Raw genomic sequence first — 26,256 nt, 5'->3', positions numbered from 1 at the left:
AAGTCGGAGAAAATGGAGCAGCGAGGTAATCGATAAAGAGTCTGTTAATGATCATCTCCATCTAGGTGGAATGTGTGTGTTGGGGGGACCTGGGAAGCACCCTTCTCCGCACCCTCCGGGCCCCCCTCCCTCCCTCGGTTAATCCGCCCTATAAATACCGGCCCGAGGCTGGCTCATCTTAATCCCGGAGCCGGTCCCCTCCGGCGTGGTGGTGAAGGGCGGGGGAGGGGAGGGGGGGCGGGGCGGAACCTAAAGGACCTTGGGCTCCCCGCCTGGCGGTGGGCGAAGTGATAGAGTTTAGAGCTCCAGTCCTCGCCCCAGAGGGCCCCCGGGGGAGGGGCTCCGGTCTGCGGGGCGGGAGGCTCCAGATGACGGTGGGGAGGGGTCTGCCCGGAGGTCTGCCCCGCGGGGGAGGGGTGCCGTTGATCAGTGCCGGGGGCGAGGGAGCTGTCTGGTGAGGGGGAGGTCTGGCCTGGGAGGGTATATGTCTGGTGGTGGGGGAGATCGCTCAACCAGTGGCGGTGGCAGGTTCGGCGCGGCCGACGCATGACGGCGCCGGGACCGCCCCGCCTCGCTCCGCCTCCCGCTCCCTCTCCCCCGTTTCCCCCCGCCGCCACCGCCGCCGCCGCCGTCTCCGCCGCCGTCTCCGCGGCTCCTCACTCCCTCCCTCACCGGGGGCCGGAGAGCAGCCGCTCCCGCCGCTCCCGCCGCCACCGCCGCCGCCTCTCCCGCCGCCGCCGCCGCCATGGACGACTCGGGCATCATCCGGCGCCGGAGGCTGCAGGTACTGGCTACGGCGAGGCGAGATCCCGGATCTCTCCTCCCTCCCCCCGCCCCGGACACCCCCCTCCCCATCCCCGCTCAGGCTACTTCCCTGGGCGACCACCCCCCACCTCCACCCCCCGGGCCCGGTAGGGCTACGGTCGGGGACTACAGCGGGGTTCGCCTCCCGAACTCCGGATCCACATCTTAGCGCTGGCCGGGGTCCCCGGGGAGGCGGCGAAGGTGGGGGCGTCGGCTGGGTCCCCGGGCCCCCCCGGGCGCCCCGTAAGGGGGTTTAGCGACTGGGACGAGCCAGGCGGGAAGGGGCGCGAAGGGAGCCGGGCCAGGTGCGGGGGTTCCGACGGGGAAAACTTGCGGGTTCCGGGCCTGGAGACTGCGGAGGGGCTGCCCCCTCTCGGCCCTCCCTGGCCGCCCAGCCCCCTCCGCCTGTCATTAAGGTAATAACCCACTAATAACGCGGCCCCGCGTCCAGCCGTCCTAATAGCAGCTTGAGGCTCGCGCCGCGTCCCGTCGAGCTGGTACAGGGGCCCGCCTTCTCCCCGGCTGGGGAAACTGAGGCTGGGGTGGGGTCATCCCCGGGGTCACTCGGCGTCCCCTCGGAAACTCCGTTCTCGCCCGCGGAGGGTCTGGGTGTCTGGGCTGCCGCGGGCCAGAGGGGCAAGAAGAGGGAAGGGGATGGAGGCCATTCTCCATGGCATCGAGCGGTGACGGGGCAGATCGCTTCTGGAGGAGAGGACTGGGGGGGGGGGGGTCGGGTTTCAGGCTTTTGGGGTCTGGCCCCGAGCCAGCCACGGGAACACCGCGGTGGGGAGGGGCAGATGGGCGTGAGGGGGTAGGGGAAAGCGGCGAGAGAGCGGGATGGAAAGTTGCTGCCCCAGGGACCCCCCCCGACCCCTCCCCCACCGACCCCGGGGCCCGCCCAACGCCGCCCTAGCTGCTCCGCGGCAGTCGCCGCCGTAAACATGTTTGTGTGCAGCCCGCGCCTGCCGCCCCTCCCTCCGCGCCCCCCCTCCCCCCCTTTCCCGGGCTCCGCAGGCTCCCGGGACACTCCGGCCCCTGATGACAGAAGAAGGAGGGCGGGGAAGGGACTGGACCCCCAAGACGGGGGGAGGGGTGTCTCCGAAGGGCCCGCGGGTCTCTGCCCCTATCGTCGAACCTCCTCCAGCTCCACCTGCCCCCGGTCCTGCCGGACAGCTCCGAGGTTGTGACGGGGAATTCAGTCCCTTCTATCCTTCCGCTCGAATTGCTGAGGGCCGGTGCCCCCCTTCCCCACCTTGCACCCCGCGCCCGTGGCTCTGAGTCCAGGAGCCCCACCCCATGTAGCCCCACCCGGGGCGCCTTCCAGCCCTCCCCGCGCTCGAACCGCCTACGGCCGCAGCTTGTCTGTGGGCGGGGGCGATTTTCAGCTTCTCTCTGCCATCGAAGCCTCTGGACCGCCTTGCGCAGGCGTGGGACCCTCTTCCCACTGCGCAGCCTGGGGAGGTTGAGGCCCCAGGAGGTCAGAGGGACGTGACGGGTCACGTCGGATCAGCGAGAGGAGCCAGGTAGCGGTTCCGTTAGTCCTCCCTCCCTTGCCTCAGTTTCCCCCTTTGCAGAGCAGAGGGGCCGCTCCTCTTGGGGGATTTAAAAGTTATAAAGGGTGATTTCTCCTCTCCTCCCCACCCTCCTCGCAAAAGGGCGTCAACCCCTATCTCAGAGTGGCTTCCCGCTCTGGTCGGCTCTTTGCCCCTCCACCCCCTGCAGAGGAGCCGGAAAGAGGAGGGGAGGAACCCAGCCTTCCCCCCCCCCCCCGCCCAACACACACACACACACACACACACACCGCACCCCGCACTGGAAAGAGGCGAGGGCATGAAAGGGCAGGAAACAGAAAGAGCCAAATACAGGAGTTGGGGGGCTCGGCTCCCAGCCACTCTCGGGTTCATCTCGGTGACCTTCTTGGACACTCCGGGCTCTGGACTAGAAGAAATGGGGAAAGAGACAGCTAAGGAACATAGCTTCAGAGCCAGAGGAAGGAGAATGGGGAGAAATAGGCTGAGACGGCAGCAAGAGGGATGGAGGTCAGACGCGAGGGGAGTATTTCCTCAGTCTGGGTGATGAGTCATCGGAATTGGGAACCCGGGACACGGAAGCCCCCCGGGGTGGACCGTCGGCTCTCTCGGAGGAGACGACACTCCCCTCAGTCGGAGGCTAAAGGCTGGGCGAGGGAAGAGGTGACCTGACCTCGGCCCTTTCCAAATCTCTCTTCGTCCCCCACCGTCTCTCCCTTCCCTTTGAAAATCCTGTACCCCCGACCACAGTTCCCCTGCCCATCTTCGCTGGGACAAGCATCTCTGCCACCCCCTGTCTCCTGGGCTCTGTCGGAGGTCGCAGGGGGTGGGGACGGAGGGGGCAGGGTCACCCCGGAGCGTGAGAGAGGTCGGGTGGGGAGGGGGAAGCTGGTTCCGGCGAAGCGGAGACCTATTGGGTGGTGGCGGCTGCAGCCGAGCGAGGAGACGGCGCTGGAGCGCCGCCCGGCCCTGGGAATCCCGCTCAGTTTAGCCCGCACCGCCCCTACCCCAGCCATCTGTCCTTCACGCTCCCCGGGGCCGGCCCCCGCCGGAGAGGGGAACGGGGACGGCCGGGTCCCTCGGGGAGGCGGAGGACAGGGAGCTCCGAGCCCCGGCTCCGCCGAGGCCAGTCCGAGGCAGGGCGGAGCCCCTTGGGGCGTGTCCGCCTCGGCCCTTCCCCACGGCTCCGCGCCATGTGGGCTGCCTCCCTCCTTTTCAACCCCGCCTGATTCCCTCCAGCCCCCCCCCCCCCCCCCGAGGTGCCGGGGCTGGGTGGGCTCCGGAGTCGGGGGGCCGAGGCGAAGCGCCAAAGGGCAGGGGGTCGGGTCTGGGAGGCCTGGTTTTCCCCGCCTCAGCCGGCCTAGCCTGCCGGGCGGCTCCAAGCTGCAATGCGACTGGCGGCGGCTCCGGGGGCCGCCGCTCCGCTCAGCTCGGCTCGGTTAGGCTCGGCTCGCTCCTGGTCCTGCAAGGGCCCCCCTCCCTCCCCCCCCCCCCCCCCCGCCCCCGGGCCATCTCCGGGACGTGCTGCCGAGAGATGCTCCCTCCCCTGGCCCCCCCGCTACCTCACGATGGGTATGGAATGCATCCCCCACCCCCATTCCTTTCACTGCCCTAGCGCCACCCGGGCCGGTTTCCATGGGAACCAGGACCGAGGTGAGGTCTGGAGGGAACCGGGACCCACGTGGCCGAAACCCATGGCATCCGCGCGTCCACGCCCCTCACCCCCCGCCCCCCACCCCCCCAGCTCCCCGCTCCTAGTGACTCTCTTCTTTTCTTCTCCCAAATATCCCCGGGTCGAGGGTGGGGGTGGGGTGCCGCTCGGAGCTGTGAATTTCAGATTCGTCCTTGAGCGGTGGCGTCCACACTCCTGGAGCCCCCCGCCCATCAAGCGGATTGGTCTCCGCAACGGCTCCGCGAGGATCTGTTTCCAAGGGCAGAATTTGGATATTTCTGAACTCTCTGATGCAGTAGTTTAGATGCCACCGGATCCGAGCCGCCCGCGCCGCTCAGCTAGGGCGGAGAACCGAGGCCGAATGGGGGTTTTGCCGTAATTTCCGTTACGGCCGCCTCTATTTTCTGCTTCGCTTAGCCGGGGCGGATCGAAAGGGTGGACTGGGGCCTGGTCGGGGCCGGGGAGGGTGGGGAGGGGGATTCCAGCGGGTCCTATTCCCCTTTCCCACGTTCCCTGGGCTCAGCTCCACAAAGAGAGTCGGAGTCAGCGCTTGAGATGCCAGACCGGCCGGTCCGTCTGCACGGACCACCCAGCGGCCCCTTGCCCCGATTTCACCTCCATCTGAGGATGGCTGGGTGGGGAACTCTGGGTTCAACACCAAGTCCCTTCCCTTGGCCCCGGGACCTCACTAGGGAAAGCGGGAAAAGGACACCTGTTCAGTGTCCAGGCTGGGATTTCTCGGAAGCCGCGGCGGTGGTGCTGCCTTTCAGGACGGTCCGGGCGACGCTCATTCACTTGGGGCCAGGAAAGGCAAAGCGAAAACCCGGCCTGGATTAAGGGCAGAGCCTCTTTAGGCCGCGGGGGGTAGGAGGGAAGGGCCGATGCACGTGTCTTCGAAAAGGAGGTCGGGCCAGGGGGAGAATGTCGGAGAAGAGGCCAGGGGTCAGAGGTTCCGGGCCCTTCCCGCCCTGACTGGTGGTTTTCCCAGCCTTTAGATGTTCTCCTGGACCTGTAAGTGGAATCGGAGGGAAGGGGAAGCTGCCTTTTGATCGGCTTCATCAGGAATTCACTCTGTTTTAGACCACTGATGTAGGACAAACCCTGCCCTTTGTCCCTGCCCAGCTGTTTGCCCTCTTCAGTTCATGGGAGTGGGGGGTGGAGGCTTCCCTGGGCATCAGGCTGGGAGAGGAGGGAAGACTTAGGCCCATGCAGGTTTCAACCTTGCTTCCCAGCCCTCGCCCACCCCGTTTTTCCCTGGACTTTCTTCCCCCCTCCACCTTCAATGAGGGCACGATAAAGCCCCTGACCAGGCCCCGCAGCCTGGCGGGAGGGAAGGGAGTCCTGGCTCGGAACCGCTGGCCTGTCGGCGAGTGGCAAATTTATGAAAGGGGAGACGCCATCTTGGCAACTCCGCTTCCGGCCGGCCCCAGCAGGCTCCGAGGGGTGGGGTGAGCTTGCCGCTGCTACCCACCCAAAAAACTATGGGGGCAAAGCTTTGCTCCCACAGTCCAAATTTTGAGACAGTGGGGGTGATGCTCCAAAGTTGAGACCTATGCTCCTAAACCATCAATCATTCAATCAGCGGTGTCTACTGAGCTCCGACTCTGCAGAGTACTGCCCTGTCAGTCAACTGAATTTATTGTGTGCACAGCACAGTACTAAGCACTTGGGAGAATGCAATATAACAGACACATTCCCTGCCCACAACGAGTTTACAGCCTAGAGGCACTAAGCACGTGGGAGTGTACAAAATGTGCCACTAAACTACCCTGATTCCTAAAAAATTTCCCCAGCTCCTTTAACAACACGTTCTGATATTTTAACCACAGTTGGCAAATGGAAGTTCTTCCTGATATCTACCCCAGATCTCTCTCATTGCATTCTGATCATTTGTGTTGCTATTTTCTTGAGAGTATGACATTTCTCCCTACCTCTACTTGGAATAAGGAACCCAGAACTATACACGGGTAGCCTAGAAAGGGTCTGAAGCCTGTGGAATTAGGGAAGGCTGGTTTCTTGGCTCTGACATGTCATGTTTCTGTTCAGGCATCCCAGGATTATGTTGGTTTTCTTTTTATCACAGTAGTGTGACATGACTTGTGGTCCATTTTGACCCCTGGATCTTTTTCTGTATTTTTTGATGGGTAGTCAGTCATTCCTTAAAACAAAAGACAAAGTTTTGCCACCATGGAAAACCATGGTGCATTTGTATCTCAGATATTCTGTGCGGTTCTAGTCCCTGCATTTTAGGGAAAACACAGTAGAGCGGTAGAAGGTTCAGAGAAGAGCAACCACAGTCAAAATAAGAAGGGGAAGAGGTACTGAATCCTCATTTTGCAAATGAGAGAAATGAGGCACAGATAAATTAAGAGAAGATCACCCAGCAGACAAGTGCCAGAGCTGGGATCAGAACCCAGGTCTTTCTGACTCCCAGGCCTGGGCTCTAGCCACTAGGCCATGCTACTTCTCTGCTGCTTCCCACAGTGCAGAGTGTATTCCTTGCACTCTCCAAAGTCAGTCACAAACGACCTTCTCAGAGCCAATTCCAACGGGCTCTATTCTGTCCTAATCCTCTTCTACCTTTTAAACTACCCTCAATGCTGTTGTTGACTCCCTTCTTCTTAGATTGCGATCAGATCTTGCTTTTGCTGACCTGGTATTCTCCTGAATCTCCTCCTCTGCTTCTCTCTCTGACTCTTCTTCCACCTAATTGTGGTTGTCCGGCAAGGCTGTGTTCTGGGTTCCCTACTCTTCCACTCGTATGCACAACCTTTCCAGGAGCTCATCCATTTCTATGTCTTCGGCTATCAGCTCTCTGACCTCTCCCCCGCTATTCAATCTCACATCTCCTATTGCCTTCAGGACAGCTCCAGTTGGATGGCCCACTGGCCCTTCAAACTTAACATGCCCTAAACTGAATTTCTCACCTTCCCTTCTAAATCCCAATTTTCCCATCTCTGACGATAACACCACCGTCTTCCCTGTTCCTGAAGTCTACAACTTTGATTTCATCCTCTACTCCCCTTGTCGTTCAGTTCTCACATTTTATCAACTGCTAAATCCTGCCAATTTTACCTCCAAAACATGTCCCTCATCTGCCCCTTACTTTTCCCCTATAAAGCCTCCACTCTGGTTCAATACTGTATCCACTTCCTCATTAGAAGCAGCTTGGCATAGTGGATAGAGCACGAGCCTGGGAGTCCTAAGGTCATGGGTTCTAATCCTCACTCCGCCACTTGTCTGCTGTGTGACCTTGGGCAAATGACTTCACTTCTCTGGGCCTCAGTTACCACATCTGTAAAATTTGGATTGAGACTCTCAGCCCTACATGGGACAGGGACTGTGTCCAACTCGATTTGCTTGTATCCACCTCAGCGCTTAGTACAGTGCCTGGCACATAGTAAGCGCTTAACAAATACCATCATTATCATTGGTCTTCCCATTTCCAGGCTCTCCCCGCTTTGGTCCATACTCAAGGCTGAAGCACAGATCAATTTCCTGAAGTAATGCTTGGCACATCTCTCCATTCTGCAAAACCTTCCAATGACAGCCCATCTCCCTCTGTGTTAAATAAAAACTTCTTACCATTGACTTCGGGGTTCTCCATCAGCTCTCTCCATTTTACATATCAACTCTCTTCACCTGCTCCTCCCCATCTCACACTCTTCACCTCTCCCAAGCTCACCTTCTCACTCCTCCAGACCTCAGCCCAGAGATGCCAACTTTGAGCATTGAGAGGGGCAAAAAAGTTTAGGGATCTGACTGCGGATGAGGAATGGAAGACAACAGGCTTCCACTAGCTCCTCGAGGGTAGGAACCGTGCTTACCAATTCTACCGTATTGTACTCTTCCCAAGTGGGTAGTACAGTGTTCCGCACATGGAAAGCACTCAATAAATACCACTAATTGATTGGTTGTCTGATTGATTCCAAGAGCTACTAGGCAAAAAGCAACAACGGCAAAAAAATCTGGGAATGTCTCAGCCCCGATTGGAAAATCTCAGGTCTTTTCAGAGAGCTGGGATGAGCAAGTCTGGAGACTAGCTCAAAAAGCTATGGAGACCATCGCCCCCGTCAGCTGGGTGAAGTGGGAGCCTATGCCACAGCCCTCCTCACCTTCAAAGCCCCCCTCAAATCCCACTTCCCACCACAAGTTTTCCCCAACTAATACCCTACACCTTGGGTCCTATCAGTTCAACAGCCACCTCGAGCATGTTTGTATTTATATCCATTCTCAGTTCTGGTATACATTTACATATTCAATTGTGTATTCTTCTATTCATTCCAATTTCACTATTTGTTAATATTTTTATGTTGCTCTCTCCTGCTTGAGTGTCAGCTCCTTGTGGCCGGGGAACGTGTCTTGCCTTCTGTTGGACAAGTGTTTAGTACAGTGCATTGCAGTCTGCAGGCCCTCGATAAATACCGATCAGTCAATTGATCAATAGTAGTTATTAATAATAATAATAATGTTGGTATTTGTTAAGCGCTTACTATGTGCCGAGCACTGTTCTAAGCGCTGGGGTAGACATAGGGGAATCAGGTTGTCCCATGTGGGGCTCACAGTCTTAATCCCCATTTTACAGATGAGGGAACTGAGGCACAGAGAAGTTAAGTGACTTGCCCACAGTCACACAGCCGACAAGTGGCAGAGCTGGGATTCGAACTCATGAGCCCTGACTCCAAAGCCCGTGCTCTTTCCACTGCGCCACGCTGCTTCTCTATTAAGCACCTGTGGGCACAGCACTCAACTAAGGTTTTGGGAGAATACAATAGAATTAGTAATAATAATAATGATGATGATGGTATTTGTTAAGCGCTTACTATATGCCAAGCACTGCTCTAAGTGCGGGGGGAGATACAAGGTAATCAGGTTGTCCCACGTGGGGCTCACAGTCTTAATCCCCATTTTACAGACGAGGTCTGTACAGGCATGTGTACAATGCCTGGCACATAGAAAGCGCTTAACAAATACCATTTTAAAAAAAAGATGTTGACATGGTAGGTGTGGCTGGGGGATGTAGCCTGGGGAGAAGAGAAATTAGTACTCCTAATGCTAGGTAACTGAGGCACAGAGAAGTTAAGTGACTTGCCCAAAGTCACACAGCTGACAAGTGGTAGAGCTGGGATTAGAACCCACAACCTTTCATTCATTCATTCATTCAATAGTATTTATTGAGCGCTTACTATGTGCAGAGCACTGTACTAAGCGCTTGGGATGAACAAGTCGGCAACAGATAGAGACAGTCCCTGCCGTTTGACGGGCTTACAGTCTAATCGGGGGAGACGGACAGACAAGAACAATGGCACTAAACAGCGTCAAGGGGAAGAACATCTCGTAAAAACAATGGCAACTAAATAGAATCAAGGCGATGTACAATTCATTAACAAAATAAATAGGGTAACGAAAATATATACAGTTGAGCGGACGGGTACAGTGCTGTGGGGATGGGAAGGGAGAGGTGGAGGAGCAGAGGGAAAAGGGGAAAATGAGGCTTTAGCTGCGGAGAGGTAAAGGGGGGATGGCAGAGGGAGTAGAGGGGGAAGAGGAGCTCAGTCTGGGAAGGCCTCTTGGAGGAGGTGATTTTTAAGTAAGGTTTTGAAGAGGGAAAGAGAATCAGTTTGGCGGAGGTGAGGAGGGAGGGCGTTCCAGGACCGCGGGAGGACGTGACCCAGGGGTCGACGGCGGGATAGGCGAGACCGAGGGACGGCGAGGAGGTGGGCGGCCTCCTCTGACTCCCAAGCCCATGCTCTTACCACTGAGCCATGCTGCGCCTCGCTAGTAGATGTGATCCCTGCACCCCAGGAGTTTACAATCTAGTGGGGGAGACAGACACAATATAATTTACACATAGGAGAGAAGCAGCCTGGCCAAGTGGAAAGAGCACAGGTTTAGGAGTCAGAGGACCTGGGTTCTAATCCAGGCTCATCCACCTGTCTGCGGTGTGACCTTGGGTAAGTCACTTACCTTTTCTGGGCCTTGGTTATCTCATCTGCAAAATGGGGATTAAGACTGTGAGCCCTACTTGGGACAGGGACTCCGTCCAACCCTATTTTCTCGTAACTACCTCAGTGCTTAGTACAGTTCCAGGCATATAGTAAGCACTTCACAAATACCATTAAAAATCGGAGGAAGACAGCAAAGTAGAGCTATAGATGAGTACTGAAGTAACAGGGTGTGTAAAGTGATGTGTTCAGAAGTGCTATAGGTAGCTGTGAGTTCATAAGGGCATAATCAGCCCTTACTCTAAACTGTAAGCTCCTTGTGGGCAGGGAGCATGTCTTCCTACTCTGTTACGTTGTCCTCTCCCAAGCAGTTAGTCCAGCGCTCTGCACACCGCAAGCCCTCAATAATACAATTGATTGATTGATTGGCCCAGAAGTGGACATGGACATGGACTTTGTCCAACCTGATTAGCTTGTACCTACCCCAGTGCTTAGTATAATGCCTGGCACATAGAAAACGCTTAACAAATACCATTTCAAAAAAAAAAAAGGTGTTGACGTGATAGGTGTGGCTGGGGGACGTAGCCTGGGGAGAAGAGAAATTAGTATTCCTAATGCTAGGGTGGACATAGAACGAACACAGAATCATTGCCAGCAAGTGGACAGTAGAAGACGGAAAATCCAGAGGTCTAAAATCCGCAAACATCCCAAATCCCACGCTGACATGTATCTACTAGGTCAGCAAACTTTGGCTTATAATATGTGTTTCATAAGACCAGTAAAACCAGAAAGGACCCCGGGGGAGTTGCACTGCCATCCTGGGCACCCACCCTGGCAAACGGCATCTGCTAGGGTGGTACAGCTACTGGGAGAAGTGGTGGGTAGCGTGTTGGTGGAGGTCTCGAGCAGGGCCGGCTTCAGACAACGAGTGAGTCGGGGGATGGCTGCGGGGTGGCGGTGGTTAAAAATAGCCCTGGCATTATCCATGACTCCCCCCTCTCTTTCAACCCCCATATTCAGTCTGTCGCTAAATCCTGCCAGTTTTTCCTCCACAACGTTTCCAGGATCTGCCCCTTCCTCTCCCTCTAAACTGCCACCATTCTGGTCATGGCACTTGTCCTATGCATCGACCTCTGCATCAGCGGCCTCCTCGCTGACTTCAGTGCCTCCTGTCTCTCCCCTCTCCCTTCTAAACTTCACTCCGCTGCCCAGATCATTTTCCTAAAATGTCGTCCTGCACACATCTCTCTTCTCCTCTAAAACCTTCAATGGTTTCCCTTTCCTCTCTGCATCAAGCAGAAACTTCCCGACTGCTCTCTTCAACTGCTCGAACCCTGATTGTCCCTTCCCCTTTACCTTCAAACACGCTCATAGATCTCTAATCCTAAAAAAAACCCTTCTCTGGACCACACAGCACCATCCTATTACGCCATCTCCCTGCCCCCGTTCCTTCCTAACTCCTCAAATAGGTCATATTCACCCGCTGCCTTCACTTTCTCTCCTCCAATTCCCTTCTTGACCCTCTGCAATCCACTTTCCACTCTCTTCACTCCATTGAGATTGCTTTCTCCAAGATCATCGATGACCTGATCCTTGATAAATCTAACGATCCCTAATCTATCCTTATCCTCTTGACCCCTCAGCTGTCTTTGACACTGTGGACCACTCCTTTCTAATGGTAATAATTATGGTATTTGTTAAGTGCTCATTATTTGTCAAGTACTGTACTAAAAGCACTGGGGTAGATACAAGATAATCAGTTTGGACAGAGTACCTGACCCACAGGGGCTTCACAAGGCTAAGTAGGAGGGAGATCAGGTATTGAATTTCTATTTTGCAGATGAGGGAAGTGAGGCCCACAGAAATGACGTGACTGGCCCAAGGTCACACAGCAGGTTTGTGGCGGAGTCAGAATTTGAACCCAGGTCCTCTGACTCACAGGCCTGGGCTCTCTCCACTGCACCATGCCGCTCTCTATAAGCTTATGAGGGGGAGCCAATCACGAAAACATTTACAAACATAAAGACTTCCAAATCTACCTCACATCTCCTCTGCAGTCTCATTTTTCCTATCTACATGGATGTCCCTCAGGCACCTCAAGTTAAATATGTAAAGCTGATCTTCCCTCTTAAAATCTCTCTTCTGCCTAGCTTTCCCATCCCAGTCCACAATAACACCATTCTCTCCATCTCTCAAGCCTGGAACCTTGGCATTATCCTCGACTCCTTCTTCTCTTTCAATCCCCATATTCAGTCTGTTGGTTTCTCATTCACATTTCCAGGATCCATCCCTTTAACTCCATCCAAACAGCCACCATATCGTTCCAATCATTTGTCATCTACCAGCTTGACTATTGCATCGACCTCCTCACTGGTCTCCTTACCTCCCATCTCTCCCCTCTCCAATCCACACTTCGTTCTGCTGCCCGGATTATTTTCTAAAATGTCATTTCATACACATTTCCCCACAAACCTCCAACAGAAACCCATTCCTCTCCGCATCAAGCAGAAACTCTTGACCACTGGCTTTAGGGCATTCAATCAGCCCTCTCCCTCCTACTGATCCACTCTCTTTTCCTACAAAACCTCAGCTTGTATACTGTGTTCTTCTCAAGCCAACCTACTCACTGTGCCCCGTTCTTGTCTCTTCTACCCCCGATCTCTTGCTCAAGCCCTTCCTCCAGTATGGGATGCCTTCCCCCTTCAAATCCAACAGACCACAGCTCTCCCCATCTTCAAAGCCCTTGTGAAATCACACCTCCACCAGGAACCCTTCTCTGATTAATTTTCTCTGCCCTCCAGATTATATACTCCCAAGGATCACTTTAGCACTTCTGCATAACTATGCACTTAGGTACCCACAACTGCCCATACCATTTCTGTTCACTCCTTGTGGGCAGGGAACATGTCTACCAACTCCGTTAGAGTGTACTCTCCCAAATGCTTAGTACAGTGTTCTGCACACAGTAAGCCCTCAATAAATAACATTGGTTACTACAGAATCACACACCCTGTTATTTATGCACTTACTCATACTTACCTGCTTTCCTTCTTCCTGCCTTTAAATTAATAATAATGTTGGTATTTGTTAAGCGCTTATTATGTGCCGCACACTGTTCTAAGCGCAGGGTAATCAGGTTGTCCCATGTGAGGCTCACAGTCTTCATCCCCATTTTACAGATGAGGAAACTGAGGCACCGAGAAGTTAAGTAACTTGCCCACAGTCACACAGCTGACAAGCGGCGGAGCAGGGATTAGAACCCATGACCTCTGACACCTAAGCCCGTGATCTTTCCACTGAGCCACGCTGATTATTTCAGTGTTTGTCTTTCCCTCTAGATTGCAAGATCACTGAGGGCAGGGATCAAGCCTACTAATTCTTTTGTTCTGTTCCAGGCCCTCGGGTACAGTGCTTGGCACATTATAGGTGCTCAATAAATGTTATTGATTGATTAATTGAGGCTCTATATGGTGCTGCCCAGCTGCCAAGCCCCCCCGTGGGGACTTCAAAGAATTGGTGCTACACACTCTGCCAGCCAGAGTCAGAAGAGGTGCCTGTGTGAACAGGGATCTGGGAGGGGAATGCAGTGTAGGGAGTGGGTCAGAGGTCACCCTTGGAAAATGTTCTAATAATAATAATATTCACGGCATTTGTTAAGCGCTTACTATGTGCCAGGCACTGTACTAAGCGCTGGGGTGGATACAAGTAAATCAAGTTGGATGCAGTCCCTGCCCCACATGGGGCTCACAATCTCGACCCCCATTTTACAAATGAGGTAACTGAGGCCCAGAGAAGTGAAGCGACTTGCCCAAGGTCCCGCAGCCGACAAGTGGTGTAGCTGGGATTATTACCCATGACCTTCTGACTCCCAGGCCCGTGCTCTAGCCACTATGCCATGTTGCTTTTCTAGGTTTGGTGGCTTGAACAAACTTTTATATGAAGTCATCTAGAACGTAGGTGGGGGGGGGTCTAATTTTTCACCACTTTAAGGCAGTCAAATGTCTGAAACCAGTCCTAGTCTTTATCCACTCTCTTTTCCCACAACACCCCAGCTCACGCTCCTCGGTCCACTCAATCTCACCTAGTTATTCCCTGGGCCTCACTGATCTCTTGTCCACACCTTCCCTCTTCACATCCAACAGACCATGGGTCTCCCCATCTTCAAAGCCCTTCTGAAATCACATCTCTTTGAGGAGGCCTTCCCCATTTAATTTCTCATCTCCCTACCCTATATGGAGAAGCAGCATGGCTTACTGGATAGAGCATGGGCCTGGGAGCCAGAGGGACCTGGGTAGTAATCCCAGCTACACCACATGTCTGCTGCATGACCTTGGGTAAGTCACTTAACTTCTCTGGGCCTCCATTACCTCATCTGTACAATGGGGATTAAGAGTGTGAGCCCCATTTGGGGCAGGGACTGTGTCCAACCTGATTAACTTGTATCTACTTGTATCTTAGAACAGTGCTTGGCCCACAGTAAGCACTTAACAAGTACTTTATTATTATTATTATTAACTGTCACTTTCCTGCTACCTAAACCCTTGGATATGCCCATCCTACCCTACCACTTATGCACACATCTTTATACCCTATTGTCTTGTCTTATGCCGTCGTCTCCAACCCATAGCGACGGCATGGACACATCTCTCCCAGAATGCCCCACCTCCATCTTATACCCTATTACTTCCTCTTATCTATAATTTATTTTAGTATTTGTCTCCCGTGTTAAATTGTAAACCCCTTGATGGCAGGGATCAGTTCCACTCATTCTATGGTATTCTCCCAAAAGCTTAATACAGTGCTCCTCACACAAGAGATACTCAAAAAAATATTACCAAGAGACTGAGCAAGACTCCACTGGTGCTGCCAACCTAAAATTGGCCTTGGGGGGCTTCAAGGAGAGGTTCCACAGATCCCCACACCTTCCCAAACATTTCCCCTGCTCCTGCCACCTGGTACTCCAGGAGAACAGTAGGAAAATTAGCTGTACTCACTGGTCATGCCAAAAAAAGGTGTTCACTTTTTGGGGGGACCTAGGTCCTCTAGGATATAACTGGATCCAGTGCATGATGTATTATGGTAAAAACAGAGTTTACGGGGTAAAAGCCTGCAATACACTCGCTTAAATTTACAGATTATTGAAATACGATTTGTGGCCAGAATAATGAAAAAACCCATAAAAATCCTTAGCTCACCTATTGCTTTGTCTCAAGGATTGTAGATATCTGGTCTTCCGCTGTATATACTTCCTTGCACCTATGTCTATTGAAGGCTATTTTATTTTCGACCAACTGCTTTGAATTCTATTCCATTGGATGTTCTTTTGGATTCTATTCCTGTTCTCTGAGGTGTTAGCAACCCTATCTAACTTCCTGCCACCCACCAGTGTACTGAGCGGCTTCCCAAACCCCATGCCCAAGTCCTGGTACTGGACCAAAAAACCAACCCAAGCTAAAGACCCTCCCCCTTTTTTACCTCCTTTCCACTGCCTTCCCCCTGACCCCTCGGCTCCTACCGAGCCACCATCATCACACTTTGGGTGTGACTGGGGCCAATCTTTGGAGATACTGGGGTCTGGGTGGCAAGAAGATGGAGGTTGTTCCGGCTGAGTCCCTGGCACGGGAGGCTGCCGTTCAACTCAGTTATATTTATTGAGCGCTGTGTGCACAGCACTGTACTGAGCGCTTGGGAGAGAACAATACAGTGAAAAACACACACATTCCCTGCCCACAGTAAGCTTACGGTCTAGAGACTTGAGGGTGGGAGAGGGTAGGGAACTGAAACAAATACCTCCATACCTTCGATGCCCCAGGCTGCTGTCTCTCATTCCTGCCCTAGTGCCCTGGCACTGGATTGTACGCTCCTCGAGGGCAGACGTTGTGTCTACCAACTCTGTTGTCCTCACCCAAGTGCTTAGTTCAGTGCTCTGCACGAAGAAAGTGCTCAATAAATACCACTGATTGATCGAGTGACCTCTCAGCCAGCTGAGCCCCCACCCGACAGTCTCACTCTTCAGACCACATCTCCCTCTAGACTGCATCTCCCTCCCTCTAGACTGTGAGCTCGTTAGGGGCAGGGATTGTCACTCTTTATTGCTGTATTGTACTTTCCCAAGCGCTTAGTACACTGCTGTGCACACAGTAAGCGCTTAATAAATACCATTGAATGACTGAATGAATGCATCTCCCTAGCTGCATGATGGGAATGCCAGGTGAGAAGGAAGGAGTCCAAAGCGTTCTCAAGTCCAGAAAGCATTGATCTGGAGCTTTCTACTTGTCTCCACGAGGAACTCAGCCTGCGCGTTGAGGGTAGGAAGCTCGCAGGTCTGGAGGCAAGGCAGACGGGTGAGGTGACTCAGGTGACTCAGGATCCTGGCATTTGCTGAACTCATCCTAGTGCTCCAAATCTCTCACTCTTCCTTTTGTCTTTCAGAAGGATCTGCCCCTGCCCAGAAAGAGCAGCAGGTGAGTTACTTTGGGGAAAAGAGTGGGGGGAAGGCCTGGGATCCGGGGCACGGAGAGGGAGGAGTCATGGGGTGCCTGGAACTCGGAGAATCATTCTACCGGCTCTGGGAGTCCCCCAGGTGGAGGGATCAACTCCTTCTCCCACTGGTGCTCACCTTTGGCCGAGCTTCTTTGAGGAACTACATGATGAGGGTAAATAGTGTCCTAATAATAATAATAATTATGTATTACTAGTAGTAGTATTAATAAACACTTATGATGTGCCAAGTCCTATGCTAAGCACCGGGCAGATACAAGACAAGCAGGTCGAAACCACAAGTCTCACATGGGGCTCACAGTCTAAGTAGGAAAGAGTTGAATCCCCATTTTACAGGTGAGTGAACCTGTTCACAGAAGTTAAAAGATTTGCCTAAGGTCACACAGCAGGCAAGCGATGGCTCAGGGATTAGAACCCAGGTCCTCTGACTCCCCGGCCCATGCTCTTACCTACAGTAGGAGCCTCTCTAGTGGCCTCTCCTAGGACACCAGTGTCTCCAGGCTGTTCTGGGAGCATTTAGGTGTCTTGGGTGGGGCGTCTGGGGGACCGACCCCCGCCCTAGGGCATAGATAGAAGAAATACTTATTTCTTCAAAGACGCATATTTGAGGATGGACATTCACAACCATAAAGACACACACACACACACACACACACTCACTCACACACTCTCAGTCTCGCAAGCAGACCCTCACCATCATACACATTCAAGCACAGACATCCACAGTCACATGCACAATGTCACGCATGCACGCACTGACCCAGACATATATAGTCCCAGACACACACAGTCAAACATGTCCTCACACACCCACAGACGCATGCATACCATCACACGACCAGACACACAGACATAGGTTACATAATTCACATGCAGACACCCAGTCACATACATACACCTAGCGACAGAAACACACAGCCACACACGTACACCTAGCGACAGAAACACGCAGCCACACACCGTTACTTGTGTTCCTATGCGGTCTCCTGCAATCACACGAAGAGATGCAAAGACAGTAGCCGCACATAAAACACACGCGACACCGTCCCGGTCACGCACGTAGACCCACACAGTCGCCCTACAGTCACATTCATAAACACAGAGTCGCAGAGAGCCACACTTGCAGTCGCGGCGGACGCACAGTCTTACACGCACGGAGACACACGCAGTCGGGAAGACACGCCGTCAGGGACACATGCCGTCACGGGCACTACGGTCACCCAGACTCTCAGGCACGTCCGTGTCACCTAGGCCCGTGCAGGCCCGGTCCCATGTACTCAATCATACAGTCACCCACGCAGGCACATGTTGTCACACACTCAGGCAGTCACACACACAATCTCCCCCACACAGTCAAACGGGTAGAGATAGACGAGGTCTCTTGCAGTCTCACCCACACGCGGATCCCCGCAGACGTGCCCGTACACAGATACACACCAGAGACCCACGCAGTCACACACATGTCATCACACACACACACACACACAATTCCCACCCATCTGCAGCAGTAAGCAGCCCCCACCTCCTGGCGCTGACAGCTCCGCCGGCCTCCTCCGGGCCCTCCCCCTCCCCCCGCCCCCTCCTTCCCCCGCCTCCCCCGCTCCCTCCCTGGGCTGCGGCGCAGTGTCTCGGCCCCGCTCGCTGCTCCGGCACCTGCCACCATGTCCCCGCCGGACCATGTCTGACTCGCTCTGGACCGTGCTCTCCAATTTCTCCATGCCCTATTTCCTTGACAGCAGCATGTTCCGCCGCACCAAGAGGTAACCCTCACCCCCCCACCCACCCCCCCACCCCCTCCCGACCACCACCACACACACCCAAACCGGCCCCGCCTCTCCGGCCCCGGGGGTGGGGGGTGGAAAGGGTCGGGGAAGGAGGACCGACCCCAAGTGGGAACGGGGGCGGTCCGCGCCTCTGGCCGGAGCTGCAGGGCGGTGTCCGCCGGGGCAGGGATGCTGCGGAGGCGGCTGGGCTGCGCCAGATGTCGGCGAGAGGGCGGGGGGTGGGGGGGAGCAAGGACAGAGGAGATGGGGGGAGGAAGACGGGCAGAGCCGTGCGGCTACTGGGGGTGTGTGTGTGTGTGTGTGTGTGTGCAAGTGGGGGGGGGGGGGAGAAGCTGCAGCGACGGCATGAATATTTGACCTCGGGGGATAAATGAACAATACTGAGGAGAGGGGCGGCTCCTCCAGATGTGGGAGGGGGCTAGACTGGAGCCCTGGTCACTCCTTGGTCCTCGGGGGCCTGAGGGATCGTTGCTGGGTCCCGGAGGGGGACGCGGGGACTTCGGAGAAGTGGGGGATCGGGGTGGGGAGGGCGGCTTTGTCTGCGGGTGATGCCCGGTTTTTCCAGGGCTGGGGGAGGGGGACTGCAAGACCGCGCCATGGAGGGGCACGGCTGGGGTAGGGGCGCGTAGTCGGGTGGGTGGGGGCTGGGTGGGAGGCGGATGTAGCGGCTGCCACCTTGGAGAACAATAGCAGCGGCGGCCTCCCCCCACCCCCCGCTCCTTTTCTCCCTCCCCTTGACCTGCAGTTGGCGGATCTAATGAGATGCTCATTGCGGCTGCATAGCAACACTCTGAGTCTTGCGGGGAGGGGGGACGGAGAGATCCCTCCCCCTCCCCCCCCCGCCCCCCCCGGCTGGGACCGCACAGATCGGGGGAGGGGGCGTCCGTGGGCACTAAAGCACCAGCTCACTTCCCACCCTGACATAAGCACATCCTCTGACACTACATAGAGGACACATCCTGACACCTTCACACGTATACACACACACACACACGCGCGCGCGCGCTCGCGCGCATTGGCAGGAGAGAGACGCGGATCCGTGGCCTAAAGCGCGCACTGCTCGACTAGCCGTCCACGGAGGCGCGCCTTCGGCGGGAGCGCGCCAGCATCCAGCCCCCGGGCGTGTGCAGCTCCAGCTGCGGGTCACCTCCCCCCTGTCCCCGGCTGAGGGTGGCCGGGTGGCCGAGGGCAGGGCCTAGGTATGAGATCTGAGGCGAACGCTACGTCCGAGCCCCGGCCCCGAGCCCTTCTCCCGGGAGAGGGGTGTGGACGGACGGGAGAAGGGGGCCTGCCCCGCGGGGCCAGGCGGGCTTACGGGACCGCGGGCTCGCCTCCCTCTGCAGCTGCCGCACCAGTAACCGGAAAAGCCTCATCCTGACCAGCACGTCACCTACACTGCCGCGGCCTCACTCCCCGCTTCCAGGCCATATCGGTAAGAACCGGCCAGGGTATGGTTTGGGGCGGGGGGAGCAGAATGGGCAAGGCGCCCTGGGGGGTGAGGCTGATAGCCCCCAAGCCTCCAACTACACTCCACGTCCAGGCGTTCCGGGATGGGGCCTTCTCCCAGGAAGAGGGTGGGTGCGGTGGGAGGGCCAGCCGCTTTTTCCTTCCCCCGGGAAAGCGGGAGGAACAAACGTCCACCCCCACTCACGCGTCTTCCCCGTCCTCCCCCACCTCTGCAGGCAGCAGCCCACTGGACAGCCCCCGCAACTTCTCTCCCAACACCCCTGCCCACTTCTCCTTCGCCTCTTCCCGCAGGTAAGCCCGTGTCCCTCGGGGGAAGGGGGTATCCCGGGGGTAGAGCAGACCGCCCCCATCTCCTGGAAGCTCCCAACCTTCGCAGCAGCAGAGTGCGCCGTCCCCTCGGGGGAGCCCCGGTGAGACGGGGGCGCCGACTTCCCAAGGGAGACGGCCGCACCATCTGCTCCCCTCCCTATTATACCGGCGGCGGGGGGGGGGGGGAGGAGGGGGTAGTGAGGAGAGAACGAGGGGGAGGTGGGGGGCAGGCTGCAGATGGGAACCAAACGGAACCCGCCTCTTTCCATCTGCCCGAGAGCCGGAGCTCCGAGCACCTGCTAAGGGGCCCTGGGGATCCGGACTCTTGGGTCCCCTCCCCGGCCCCGAGGCTTCGGGCGCGGCGCCTCCCCTGCGGTGCCTCTGTTTTCCCGCCTGTAAAAGGGCCACGGGACGCGACCAAGCATACTTGGATCCGCGGGGTCAGATCGGGTCGGTTCGGGGCTAGGGTTGGGGGAAGAAGAGGTAGCGCCGCGGTCGCGGATCAAAGGGGTCACAGGAGAACGCCCGCCAAACTTCTGATTAATACGGGGGAGTGGCTCAGGCTCATTAGCGCTCCATTAGCGCCTGGGGAGCCAGGTTGGCCCCCGGCTAGGATCCTGCTCTCCCCCACCTGCCTGGCGAGCCTAGGCCGCGTTTCCCTGGCAACGTTGAGGGTTAGGCGCGCACACGCAGACTGCCCCCCAACCTCCCCCTCCCACCCCCACCCCCGCGACGGGTCTTCGTCGTCACCCCCCGCCCCCGTGCGCCGTCCGCTTCAGCCTTCTCCCCTCTCTGGGACGCATAAATCACATCGATGTCATGGGGATGAAATTCCTCAGAGATGGAGGAGTGGGGTACTCGACGAGGCAATTGTTTGGGTGGTTCTAGGAAAAGTGGATTTGGGGGTCGGAAGACTCAGATCATTGTTTGGGGCTGGAATCCTTCAGATCACCGTCAAAGTTTGCCACTGAACTCTAGTTGTGAAGTCTGCCCTGAGATCCCATGAGGACTGTGGGAGCCTCCCTGATTCTAGCCCTGGCTTCGGCTCTGCTTCGAAGGCCTCTTAAATGGTCTTGGAAGACATTTGAAATGGAAACACTTTCTCAGTGTTCATCTTTACAAGAGGCACCCTTCCCTTGTCTAGGGATGGGGAGGAGACTGTGTCTCCTCCTACTTTTCCACGGGCATGGGGCAATCCTGCCCTCTTTACCTCAGGTCCTGGGATGGTCGCCTCCAGGTAGTCCCGAGGCCTGTGTGTGCCCTCCCCTGCGCACTCATCAGTTGTTAGGGTAGGGTTGCCTGGAGGGGGTTACAGGTCCTTATAGCTGCAGTGTGAAAGCCAGATCTCCCTGTCTCCTGTGATGTATTCCTTTGGACCCGGGAGTTTGCAACTGGGGTGTGGTGCAGCTTGGAGGGGCCATTGAATCTTTGCGTTGGACCGGATTCCAGGGCAGATGGACGGCGTTGGTCTCTGGCCTCACTCCCCTCTTCCGGCTATGGCACCAATACCCCCAGCTCCACTGTTTCTGTGAGTAAGGAAGGGTCTTGGGGAAGCGGGTGGGTGAGGGCACACGGGGAATCCCCCTTAATTTTGCCTCCTTCAGGTCTGTCTGTAGGGAGTCCACTTTACTTAGGCCTGGCCTGTCTCACTGTACCTCTAAAGAGGGAGTCTTTCTAGTTGTCTTGGCTCTATCCTTCTGTGTAATGTCTCTCCCTGGGCCAAGGGTCCTTTTCCTGTGTCTCTTTCTCCCTTCCCTGTCTCTGAGGCTCTTTGTGTGGGGCTAGCCAAATGGCTAGAGCTAGGTGACCCTTCAGGGTCCTTCTAGGCATAAATCCTGTGTGTCTATTCTGTAGAAGAAGCTGGGAGACAAGAAGATGGGATTTGTGACTCTTGGGTGCCAGGAAGGGGGCTTGTGAGTGGGGGTGAGCGCCCTGATTTCAGTGTCTCTGACCCTTCTCTGCTTCCTGCCTACTTGGGCTCCCAGTCGTCCTGCTCCTCCCAGGAGCGGCTGCACCAGCTGCCCTACCAGCCCACGATGGATGAGCTGCACTTCCTGTCGAAGCATTTTGGCAGTACGGAGAGCATCACGGATGAGGATGGGGGTCGCCGCTCACCTGCTGTGCGGCCCCGCTCCCGTAGTCTCAGGTACAGGGCGGTAGGAGAGTCCCCTGGAGCTGGGGGTCGGGGTTGCAGTAGAGAGCCAAACTGTCACCCCAGAGCAAGGGGAGTGGAGCTGGAATTACAGCAGGAGATTGGGTACCAGAAGAATTTCCAGACTGGAAGGGGATTTCTGACAAATTCTAAGTTTCTGGAGATGTTTAAGAACCAAAGGCCCCTCATTGGCCTGGACTGAGGGAGGGAGGGGGCTGTTCATCTTGAAGGCAGAAGGTTGGATGGAGTGATTTCTGGAGGGCCTGGCTGGCTTGGGTGCCTGACTGAATGATTCTTCTCTCCGCCCTCCCGCCCAGCCCCGGGCGCTCCCCCTCCTCCTACGACAACGAGATTGTGATGATGAACCATGTGTACAAGGAAAGATTCCCTAAGGTCAGTACTGTACCCAGGGAGGGAGAGACTGCCTCTGGGAGAGGCCAAGGAGGGGGTGTAGGGGAGGCAACCTCCTGTCAACCTGACAGGGCAGAAACTTTGGGAAACCCATCAATCCTAGACTTGGGGTGGCGGTATCCTGCTCTCCATGCCTCTGGCCTGTTTCCTGAGGGACCCAAGCATCTGGGTTCCCTAGAACAAGACCAAGCTCCTTTCCCTATGTGGCCACCCCACCCGTTGCTCTTTGGAGAGGAGGGGCTTACGGTGAAACATCACGACAACAGTAATAATAATTTAAAAAAATTATGGAATTTGTTAAACACTTACTATGTGCCCAACACTGTACTAAGCCCTGGGGTAGATACAAGATATTCAGGCCGGACACAGTCCCTGCCCCATTTGGGGCTCACAGTCTAAGGGGAAGAAGAGAGTAGGATTTAATCCCCAAATTGAGTAATGGCCACCCCTCCCTAGCAATCACTGTAACATTGTCCAGCTCTCCCCAGTGTCTCCATTACAGGTAGTGCGTGCCTTGTCTCTGTTGTTAAAGGAGCCACTGCGAGGTTGGGAGTAGCTTGAGTGTCGCTGTGACTAGTGTCTTTAGCCCAAGTACCTCTTTCTAGCCAGATTGATTTAGTCAGATTGCCTCTCTAACCAGAAGATCTGTCTCAGACCCTGGAGAGACTCTAGCTTTCATCAACCAAACTGTCTCTGATCCCAGAAAGGCTCTGATACCAGCTGGCCTTTGATGAACAGTATTTATGTAGCGCTTACTGTGTGCAGAGCACTGTCCTAAGTGCTTGGGAGAATACAGCACAATAGAGGAGGTAGACACAGGTCCCGGCAGACGAGTAGCTTACAGACCAGAGGGGGACACAGACGGTAAAATAAATTACAGCTAGGGAGAGTGGCAGAATATAAGAATATTGACATAAATGCTGTGGGGGTGGGGTGAGTAGTAAAGTGCTTAAGGGGTACAGACCCAACTGCATAGGTGACGTGGAAGGAAGGGCGAATAGGCTGAGGAAATCAAAGTCTCTAGTAGGGTGACCAGTGATGATAGTAAAGAATTCTCGATACCTCTTTGGCAACCAATAAGGGCGTCATAAGGATGCCCACACGAAAAGGTGCTTTGCAGAGGGTCACAGAGCCTACGTAATTGCTGAGTAGGTCATGGGGGCCGGGGGTGAAGTGGGGAGGGAACGGGACTTGGTGACGGGAGCCGAGATGAAGGGAGGTTGAGCATTTAAAATAAAAGTGTGTACCTCAGGTACCTCATCGGTAAAGTGAGGATTAATACTGAGAGTCCTGTATGACACAGGGACTGTGTCCAAACTGATTATCTTGTATCCACTCCAGCGATTATTATTATTATTATTTAAGCATCTTTCACCATATCAGTACTAGCCCGGGGCAGGCCAGCTGAAAGGTGGACTGCCCAGTATAAAACTGGATGACAAGCCACCCAAGTCTCTAGCCAGTCTGTCTCTACATTTCAACGTCTCTGATCCCAGAAAGGCCTCTGGCGCGGATCCAATTTTTCTGACCTCGGATCGATTCTAATTGCTTTCTTCAGTCAGTTTCTTAGCTTGGATTTAGCGTTTTACACCCAGAGGCACTGTCTAATTTTTACACGTGGAATCGATTCTTGGAACCTTACAGTCTATTTCAATTTTTTTTCTCCCAGAGTCAGTATTTTTGCCTCCGCTGAAGTCAGGGTCTGATTTTTCACTCAGGGTCCGTGCTGACCCCAGTGTCAGGGTTGAATTTGCGGTCCTAGTGGAAAGAGCACGGGCCTGGGAGTCAGTGGGAGTTAGGACCTGGGTTCTAATCCCGGCTCCGCCACTGGCCTACTGTGTGGCCTTGGGCAAGTCACTTCACTTCTCAGTGCTTCAGTTTCCTTAGCTGTAAAAAAAAATGGAGATCCAAATCCTGTTCCCCCTCCCCGTTAGACTGGGAGCCCTATGTGGGATGGAGACTGTGTTTAGCCCGATAATCTTCTATCTACCCCAGAGTTTAGTACACTGCTTGGCACACATGAAGTGCTTTACAAATACCACAATGATTATTAATTATTATTCACTGTCAGTTTTTCCGCCTGACCCTTTGTCTGAGGCGACCTACTTATTTAACTCGGTGAGCCCCCTGGTGGTCACCTCGCTCCAGTGTGGGCCCCCAGCTCCCATTCATTCAATAGAATTTATTGAGCGCTTACTATGTGCGGAGCACTGTACTAAGCGCTGTTGGCTCGTGAACTGAGGCTAGGCTAGTGCTGTTTACCCCACGCCCATGGCCCATGGCCCTCTGGGCCTTGAGCTCGAGGGTCATGGCCCCCCCCCACCCTCTCACCCTCGCCATCCTCTTGTCCGGCAGGCCACCGCGCAGATGGAGGAGAAGCTGCGTGATTTCACCCGGGCCTTTGAGCCGGAGAGCGTCTTACCCCTCGCCGACGGCGTGCTCAGCTTTATCCACCACCAGATCATCGAGCTGGCCCGCGACTGCCTGGCCAAGTCCCGGGACGGCCTCATCACCACCGTCTATTTTTATGAGCTACAGGAGAACCTGGAGAAGCTGCTGCAGGATGTGAGGGGCTGGTCACTTGCCAGGGTGGGAGCCCCCCGGGTGGGAGCCGAGCCTGGGAGACACCCCCCAAAACGTCAAGGGGGAGACGTTATCTCTGGCCTTTCTATTCTCAGTGCCTCGTGGGCTCTGCAGCCACTGTTGCCAGGGCAACTCTCCCTTCCCCTTCCCCTACTGCCCGGTCCCTTTCACCATCAGGACTCACCCCGGTCCCCGCTCAGGCTCAGCAAGGGGCCCAGGGGAGAGCAGAGCAGAGACTTCCTACATGTTTCCCCTCCTTTATCCAGTTTGTTCTAAACTGAGGCCTGGGTCCCGACTCTGCTTTCCCATTGCTTGGCCAGAGAATGAGCTCTGGCTTCCCCTCTTCCCCAGGCATATGAGCGCTCAGAGAGCCTGGAGGTCGCTTTTGTCACCCAGCTGGTGAAGAAACTACTCATCATCATCTCCCGCCCCGCTCGGCTCCTGGAGTGTCTGGTGAGGAGGTGGGGGGAGGAGGGGGTGGGGGGCTCAGGCTTGATCCATTGAGCCCCTTCCCCCACCCCAGGAGTGCTTTCACCGCTGCCTGGCCGCCAGTCCTTCCTAAGGCCTTCCTAGGGCCAGGATGGGAGGCACACAGGGATGAAGGCTGTGGTGGGGGCGGGGGGTGGGGGGTGGCTGGGGCAGAGATCAGAGCCTTGAACCAGCCCTAGGGAATGAGGGATCAGGGGAGCAGGGTGCTGTAGGGAGCTGGACAAAGGCTCCCCAGTTTACGGCAGGCAGAGACACAAGTCCTTGGCTCTTGCCCAATTCTGCTTCAAGCGGAGAGGGTGTGCGTGGGGGGGCGGGGGTGCAACAAACTGAGGAAGACCTGACTTTTCATCAGGCCACCTGTCTGTTGTGTCTTCCCCAGGAGTTTAACCCGGAGGAGTTTTACCACCTGCTAGAGGCAGCTGAGGACCATGCCAAGGAGGGCCACCTGGTGAAGACAGACATCCCCCGCTACATCATCAGCCAGCTGGGCCTCACCCGTGACCCCTTTCCAGGTCCCACCAGCTTCTCCTTCCCCTTGGGAAGGCCAGGGTGGGCCGGGGCAACCAAGTGGGTGGAGAGAGGGCTCCGGAGACGAGGGAATGGGGAGGAG

General features: G+C 55.5%; 1 protein-coding gene across 2 annotated transcripts in view; it reads left to right on the top strand.

The window, feature by feature from the left end:
- The first annotated feature begins 709 nt into the window (after nucleotides 1-709).
- MAST1 (microtubule associated serine/threonine kinase 1) overlaps nucleotides 710-26,256 on the top strand; it is a 35,432-nt gene continuing 9,885 nt past the window's right edge. Inside the window, exons 1-10 of one of the 2 annotated variants that reach the window (XM_029053430.2) lie at nucleotides 710-784; nucleotides 16,383-16,414; nucleotides 19,579-19,667; nucleotides 19,918-19,993; nucleotides 21,461-21,539; nucleotides 21,997-22,157; nucleotides 22,481-22,556; nucleotides 24,930-25,139; nucleotides 25,509-25,610; nucleotides 26,026-26,158. In XM_029053430.2, coding sequence (XP_028909263.1) covers nucleotides 746-784; nucleotides 16,383-16,414; nucleotides 19,579-19,667; nucleotides 19,918-19,993; nucleotides 21,461-21,539; nucleotides 21,997-22,157; nucleotides 22,481-22,556; nucleotides 24,930-25,139; nucleotides 25,509-25,610; nucleotides 26,026-26,158 — 997 coding nt within the window. In that variant the 5' untranslated portion in view covers nucleotides 710-745. Of the gene's footprint in view, nucleotides 785-16,382; nucleotides 16,415-18,083; nucleotides 18,212-19,578; nucleotides 19,668-19,917; nucleotides 19,994-21,460; nucleotides 21,540-21,996; nucleotides 22,158-22,480; nucleotides 22,557-24,929; nucleotides 25,140-25,508; nucleotides 25,611-26,025; nucleotides 26,159-26,256 lie in introns of those variants that run through there. The other variant, XM_029053429.2, reaches the window with a different exon arrangement.

This window comes from Ornithorhynchus anatinus, chromosome X2 (assembly GCF_004115215.2).
Source record: "Ornithorhynchus anatinus isolate Pmale09 chromosome X2, mOrnAna1.pri.v4, whole genome shotgun sequence".
Classification (NCBI taxonomy): Eukaryota; Metazoa; Chordata; class Mammalia; order Monotremata; family Ornithorhynchidae; genus Ornithorhynchus; species Ornithorhynchus anatinus.
The sequence above is the reverse complement of the archived record's forward strand: the minus strand, read 5'-3'. Positions and strand labels throughout refer to the sequence as shown.